Source organism: Triticum urartu, chromosome 3A (genome assembly GCF_056163025.1).
Source record: "Triticum urartu cultivar PI428250 chromosome 3A, HENAU_Tu73, whole genome shotgun sequence".
Classification (NCBI taxonomy): Eukaryota; Viridiplantae; Streptophyta; class Magnoliopsida; order Poales; family Poaceae; genus Triticum; species Triticum urartu.
The window spans coordinates 580,355,183-580,362,655 of NC_141875.1; the positions used below are offsets into that span (position 1 = coordinate 580,355,183).

General features: G+C 50.2%; 2 protein-coding genes across 2 annotated transcripts; one reads left to right on the forward strand and one right to left on the reverse strand.

The window, feature by feature from the left end:
• The first annotated feature begins 1,407 nt into the window (after nt 1–1,407).
• On the forward strand, nt 1,408–4,713 carry BAG4 (BCL-2-associated athanogene 4). Its single transcript, XM_048709081.2, has 4 exons — nt 1,408–1,888; nt 2,761–3,023; nt 3,166–3,312; nt 4,424–4,713. The coding sequence occupies exons 1-4, from the start codon at nt 1,717–1,719 to the stop codon at nt 4,619–4,621; spliced, it is 780 nt and encodes a 259-aa protein (XP_048565038.1). The 5' UTR covers nt 1,408–1,716; the 3' UTR covers nt 4,622–4,713.
• Nucleotides 4,714–4,864: 151 nt separating this feature from the next.
• On the reverse strand, nt 4,865–6,793 carry LOC125545197 (ammonium transporter 2 member 3). Its single transcript, XM_048709079.2, has 3 exons — nt 6,143–6,793; nt 5,768–6,053; nt 4,865–5,648 (listed from the first exon to the last, which is right to left on the reverse strand). The coding sequence occupies exons 1-3, from the start codon at nt 6,791–6,793 to the stop codon at nt 5,104–5,106; spliced, it is 1,482 nt and encodes a 493-aa protein (XP_048565036.1). The 3' UTR covers nt 4,865–5,103.
• Nucleotides 6,794–7,473: the final 680 nt, after the last annotated feature.

Below are 7,473 nucleotides of genomic sequence, written 5' to 3' on the forward strand. Positions count from 1 at the left end.
CATCAAAGATGAAAGACTTATAGTACTTGCAAATTTCCGCACTGAGATGAGTTCCAAGGAGCTCACTAAAAACAACAAAATCGGGCCTAAAATTTTATTACAGCTCTCGCCTTTGAACTATTTCTTGTATACATACTTTGTTCGGATTAGCTAACGCTCAAATGGATGTATCTAGCAGAAAGAAGGAGTATATGATACTAGTACACAATGTATGACTATAAAATAAAAAAAATAAAAAAAAATGCTTCTTTGGTGGCGGTGATCAAGTATCTGAAGTGTCTTCGTATGACTCATATTACTCATATCAACCGTGGTCGAAATGTACTCAGTGATGTTTTAGCAAGTTTTGCAAGAACTGAAAGTAGAACCGTAGTCTTGCTGGGCTCCGGCCCTAGAGGTCGTTGATTTATGTAAGGAGGATTTTAAGGTTGATGCTTGAGTAATACACAAGTTTATGCCAAAAAAAAGTCACCTTATAGACTCATCATCATGGCTTCGCCATCTCCAAAATCGTCGCTAGGTGTTTCACGAATATGTATGTATTTTTTAGTTCTGGTGTTTTTTACTATCTTAATCGTTGATGAATAGATTGAATGTTTTCTGAAATAAAAACGTCAGATAGTTCAGCTTGGTGCTCTAGATCACTCTTGCCTGCAGTCTTAGATGGAAACTAGATATACTCTCTCCATTCCATAATGTAGTGCTTTCTCTATCCCCGTGCTTCAACTTTAACCGTAAATTTAACTATCAAGACCGATTGCGGCGGGAGCAAAAGTTATATCAGTGAATTCGTATTCGAAAGAAGTTTTTAATTATGTAACTTTTTCTCCCGTTGCAGTCGGTCTCGTTCGTTAAATTTATGGTCAAAATTCGACCTCGAAAAACGCGGGCACACTATATTTTGGAATGGAGGGAGCATGGATTAGAGAAATTCATGCTAAGCATTGATCTAGAGATTGGATGTCTCAGCCACTGACCTAAGTGTAAAACCATGATATTTATTAATACGACACGAGAACAACAACCGTCATCGATAAAAACAACGTAGATTAAAAGGATTCAACCTGAAGACACACGAGTGCGGCGAGCGAATCGGTCCAAGTAAATTTACGGAAGACAAACATGGACCGGATCCCACAAGATGCAAATTCTTCGACTCATCATGGCTTTGCCATATCCAAGCCGTCGAGGAGAGGTCGTGGAGAGTTCGGCTCGGTGCTCTAGACCCCCACCCCCGGCACGCAAACAGTTCGACGAACGTGTCACGAGGCCGGCCGGGGGTGGCAAGCCCAAACAAACGAGTGACCACAAATCGACGGCCCCCACGAGGCGGCAGCGCAGGCGCGTACGGGCCAACCAAATCCAGGCGGAGCCAGTAGCCTCCCCCACCGCCCCCCACCCGGTGGCGTCACGAGGATCCAAAGCTGTACTTGGCCAACGCAAAAACGCACAAGCCTAGCCTTCCTTCCTTCGCCGAAACCTTGCTTCCCCTCCACCTCCCCCCATCCGCCGTCTCCCCACCCTCCTCCTCGCCCCTTCCCCTTGCTTCTCCGGGAGGGAAGGAACCCACCCGCGACCCGACCGCTGGCGGGCGAGGCCGGCCTCCCACCCTCCGCAAAAGCCACGCGCCACCAACCCCCTCCGCCCCGCGCGTCGCTTTCGCCTTTCTCCGCGCAACCGAAAGGAACCGAGAGGCCCATAAAAGAGGAGGCGGCGATGGGCGGCGGCAGCAGATCGCGCGCGAAGGAGGCCGACGGCGAGTCGGAGGTCCGGCCGGGCGGGATGTTCGTGCAGCGCAGGGACGGCGAGGAGGGCCCCACCGTCAGGCTCAGGGTGTCCCACGGCCCCGCCCTGCGCGACGTCTTCGTGCCGGCGCAGGCCTCCTTCGGTACGGAGCCTCTTCTTCTTATTTGATCCGACGCCCTTATCCTTTGCAATTTGTCCTGTTGTATGTATTGTAATGATGAGATGAAACGTAATGCTCTGTTCCGATTTGTCTGTGATCAGTTCCGATTTGAGATGTGGTCTTTGCTGCGGTGCTCGCTCAGCGAGTGCTTGTCGTTTCCCCGGAGTTACTAAGTCGGCAGATGGCGTGTTGTTTAGCTGCGTTGAGCTTAGATCTTGGCTGGTCAACTGCGGATTTTGTCAAGTAGTATGTGCATGTAAATCACATAATTCCTGCTTCCTATGGATCGAATTGGGTGACTGCGCAAGCCTAGATTAAGAACAGAATCCAATTGGATGACTATATAAACAAGCCTAGATTAACAACAAAATCAAATTGGGTGACTAAACAAACCTAGATTAAAAACATTATAAGCACCAGTAGGTGGCCTATGTATCATGTGCCTGCTATTCAACTAGAAGTATTAACTTTGCGTTGTTGTACCGTGACAGGTAGACTTATATTTGTAGATGTCTTGTTTGACCTTCATACAAAAATCCTTATCAGAATAATTGTTCCCATTCGTTCAACATCAGGCCTACAATTAATTATGGTTGTACTGTCGCATTATTACAGTAGTGTTCCGGTCGAAAGGGATTGGTTACTGCTCATCAAAGGATGTTATATGAATTACTTATCTAAGCCTCTAACCCATCCCGAAGAAGTTTAACTTTGGTGGTGCATCTGCACTGAGTTTAACTTTTGAAAGAAAGTTTGGATCGAGTTGTTGGAGTAACATCCTATATCTCCTTGCTTGGAGGACCTCAATTTCACGAACACGAGGTAGTTGAAACTGATTTATGATTTGTGTGAAGGTGAACTGAAGAGGATCCTCACCCAGACTACTGGCCTGGAGCCTGAGAGACAGAGGCTCTTTTTCCGTGGTAAGGAGAAGAGGGACGATGAATTCCTGCACGCATCAGGCGCCAAGGATGGAGCAAAATTGCTTCTGCTTGAGAAACATGTCCCTGCCAATGTGGAACAGAAGGTCGAGCCAGTGATGATGGATGAGAGCATGATGAGGGCTTGTGAGGCTGTTGTTCGTGTCAGATCTGAAGTTGACAAGCTCTCTGCTAAGGTTAAGGAACAATACTTGCCGCACCTGGTTTGTACTCCCTCCATCCCATAGTCGTCTTGCATTGTGGGACGGAGGGAGTAAGATATTTGTGCTGCTCACACAACTGTACTGATGCGTTTAATTTTTTTATGTTCTGTAACAGGTGTGTGAGTTGGAGAAGAGTGTCCTTGCAGGGAAGAAGGTCGAGGATAAAGAATTTGTTGTCTTGACGGAGCTGCTTATGGTGCAGCTGCTGAAACTCGATGGCATAGAGGCAGAGGGAGAAGCAAGGGCACAAAGGAAGGCCGAGGTACACTTCCTTGCTGTTACTTTCCGAACCAGATTAATCATCAGTTATCCGATTACATACTTTATTGCAACACGTACAGAAACTAAAACATTTGTTGTTCAAGACAAAATAGATTATTTATGTCACCCATTAGCCAGGACATGTTCTTGCTCAAAAGTTTGTTCAAAACAAAGAGGACTATTGCATAATTTTTAATTCATTTATGATAGTTATCCAATAGATGCTAATAACCCTGCACAATTATTTCCTGATGGTTTATCCAGTAGTTTCTCTGTTGTGTTGAATCAGTCTTTCACTGCTCTCACCTAGCAGTGACTCTTATAGGACATTTCATGTAACTCTTATAATTACATTTTGGGTTAAGGGCCATGTACTCGTGTCTGTCTTGCTCGGTTATTACAGTAACACAGTACTCCGATTGTGTAATAACGGTCCGTTCAGGCTCAAGTTTGTAGCTCTCAAAAATCATTTTCATTAGTTTAATCTTGTTCGGTTACTTCTTGTGGAAGAGAGACTCACATCAAAGTCCTAGGTTAACCGGGCTGTGTCGTCCGAATTTAGCTGCTAAACTCAGCTTAGGCAGAAAAATCTTTGCCCCATGTCGGATAATCCCTCGGGTTTATTTTCTCAAGTTGTGTTCGTTTATAAAGCATAAAATATGTGCAGTTTCCTCCCTTTTTTTCTGCTGTATATCCTGGATGAATAAGATTGGCATAATCATCTGCAGATGTAACTTACAAAATTCAAGTAAAATATTTCATTGAGGACATTATACTTCATGTGTACTGCAAGATGAATAGTGACACTGGGCCAACACAATGTTGATTTTTCAGCTTTACGTAGTCCTGATTTTGTCTTGTGATATAATTGAATGACATATTGGTCGGATAATTTGCAAATGGGGTTTGTCACTATGAATAAAATCCCTGTCCATTTATAATAATAGAAAAAATAACACTTCCTCTGTTCCAAAATACTTGTCGTGGTTTTAGTTCAAACCACAAAGTAGTATTTTGGAACGGAGGGAGTACATCCCAACCTTTGCATTTTTTAAATAAAGACCAACCTTTGCATAAATGATACTTATACAATGCTGTGTTGAAACTCCCAGGTGCGCCGAGTTCAGAATCTTGTGGAGACCCTGGACAAGCTGAAGGCAAGGAACGCAAACCCTTTCAGTGATAGCGCCAAATCTGTTTCGGTGTCGACCGAGTGGGAGACGTTCGAAAACGGCATGGGCAGCTTGACTGCTCCGCCGGCCCGATTTTCTTCCACACAAAACGACACTGACTGGGAGCAGTTCGACTAGCATGAGAATGTGCATTCTCGATGTATTATTATGTAACTTGCGACGAAAGCTACTGTGTACATGTATGAAGTATGATGCCTCTTGCCACTCCACTGCCTGTGAGATTGTTGCCAGATGATGCTGGTGAATTGCTCTGCAAAATCGTTATGCTTTCAAGTTTCACAATGTTCTTGCCATGGGGCGTGCTAGCTAGTAAACTGGTTCTGCTAACGCCATGATTGCTGAACCGAAGGCATTCCATGCTTGAGATGTATAACTGCATTTAATCTAGAAAGAAGGGCAAAAACTGAATTGGCAGAGCGAAGAGCAGAGCCCATGTAAAAACTAAAAACTCCGTTGCATATTGTAGGAAATTACAAATATCCCTTCTGAAATTGGCAAAAGATTGAACTACGAATATCCCTTCTGTGTTGCCTAGTCACCAGCTTCTACAGTTCTACTACAACTGCCCTTGAAGAAAGAACAATGGGCACCAGCTTCTACTACAACTGAACGGTGATGCCTCTAGCTCCCATGGCTGCCAGACGCTGGTCGACCGACTGGTCGCCGACCTCGGTGGCCCTCGCTGCCGCGCGGCGGGACACGTCGAACCGCTCGCCGTCTCCCCACAGCGCGTAGGCCTCCTCGCCGTGCGCCGCGTCGTCGCCGATCCTGAGCTGCTCGTCGGGCATCCGCAGCGGGATGACGAGGCCCACGGCGAGGATGATGCCGGTGGTGACCACGACGTTCCACACGACAACGAAGAGCGCCGCGGCCAGCTGCTTGCCCACCTGCTGGACGCCGCCGCCGTAGAAGGCTCCGCGCGTGCCGGGGACGTGGGTGTGCAGGGTGGTGAGCTCCGGGGTGGCGAGGAGCCCCGTGAGGACGCCGCCGAGGAGCCCGGCGACGGCGTGGGTGTGGAACACGGCGAGGGTGTCGTCCACCTTCTGGAGGAGGGCGGACCGCTTGTGGAGGACCATCATGGTGAACCACGGCACGCTGCCGGCGCAGATGCCCATCAGCACCGCCGCCCACGTGTGCACCAGCCCTACAAGCCGCCATGCAAATGCAACACAAAGGACGAAGCACACTGAGCAAAACGCAAAATAAACTTGTGCAGTACAACACTAAAATTCTAGTGCAGTTTAGAGAATGCGGATTCGGAACCTGCGCCGGCGGTGATGCAGACGAGGCCCGTCATCATGCCCTGCACGGCGCCGATCACGGACGGCTTGCCGAAGAAGATGACGTCCAGGCAGGTCCACGTGAGCAGGCTCGCCGCGGCGCTGACGTTGGTGTTGAGCACCGCCATGGACGCGATGATGTTCGGGGCGTACGGCGCGCCGCCGTTGAACCCGGCCCAGCCCAGCCACAGCAGCCCGCCGCCGGCGATCATGAGCAGGATGTTGTTGGGCGCGAATCTCTCCCTGTCACTCTTCAGCCTCGGCCCCACCTGCCAGAAACGAACGCGGCGTATCACGGAAAATTCAGAAATGTCCACCACGACTGCCGGAAAGGCAAACCGGACCCGTGGTAACGTACCCAGTAGGCAGCGGTGAAGCCGGCGACGCCGGAGGAGACGTGGATGACGTAGCCGCCGGAGTAGTCGATGACGCCCCAGTGGTAGAGGAAGCCGCCGCCCCAGAGGCTGAAGGCGCAGACGGTGTAGGAGAGGAGGAGCCAGAGCGGCGTGAAGGCCATCCACGCCTTGATGTTCATGCGGCCCAGCAGCGCGCCGGCGAGCAGCACGAGCGTGATGGCGGCGAGCTGGAACTGGAACAGCACCAGCGTGGCCTCCGGGTAGTAGGGCTGCGTGGGGGCCACCTCGAGCGCGCCGCCCGCGCCGTAGTGCGCCGTGGCCGGGAAGGACGCGCGCGCCACGAGGAAGTCCCCCGTCAGCGCCGGGCCGGCCTTGCCCCAGAACGGGAGGAGGCGGTCGCCGAAGGCCATGCGGAAGGCGAGCAGCACCCAGACGATGAGCGTGGAGGCGTAGGCGTAGAGCGCCATGAAGGCCGAGTTGACGGCCCACTTCTTCTTGACGATGCTGCCGTAGAGCACCACCAGCCCCGGCATGGACTGGATGCCCACGAACGTCGCCGCCGTCAGCTGCCAGGCGTTGTCGCCCTTGTTCAGCCACTCCGGCACCGCCGGCAGGTCGGGCATGTACGCGCTCGGCAGAGGCGGGGCGGCCATTGTTTGGTCGATCACCCCCGACGGACTTACGTGCTGATCGATCGATATTGCGACGCGGCTCCTCGGCGATGCGCGCTTGGTACAAGTAGGCGGCGGCGGTTGGTGTGGGGAGGTAGAGTACGTACGTGAGCCCCATGAACCAGTGACTCGACCGTGGCATGTGTGGCGTGTCGACACCGGCAGCCCAAGTGGCACGTAGTCTTTTCTCATGTCCCGTGCGCCGTTTGGCTTCTCGGCTTCATTGGCATTTCCACCGATCTCATGGATCTTTGGGTTTCGATGAACATCTCACGTTGTCCCATCCCTTGTTTATAATGTAGGAGTACATACCAAAGTGTGTACTGCGCACGTACAAGAGCAGCCATTCGCGGCGACGGCAGCGGGACATGTGCACGATGTGCTCCCGCGAGCAGCGTCTCCTTGTACAGCTGCAGCATGTTCGTTATTTTCTACAGCTTGTAGGTTTGGATCTCGGTCATCGCAGTTTAGGCTCGGTTAACCACGGATCCAAGGATCTGAACAATGGTTTAAGTTTTCGGTACCAACGATATTTCGATCTCCTGGAATCGAAAAAAATGGAGTTCTCTAATATTATTGTTCCTTGCAAAATTCATTGAGTTTAGACGAATTTAAGCAAATTTGAATCGAATTTGAATCCAGCCCGAATTTTCAACTAAAAG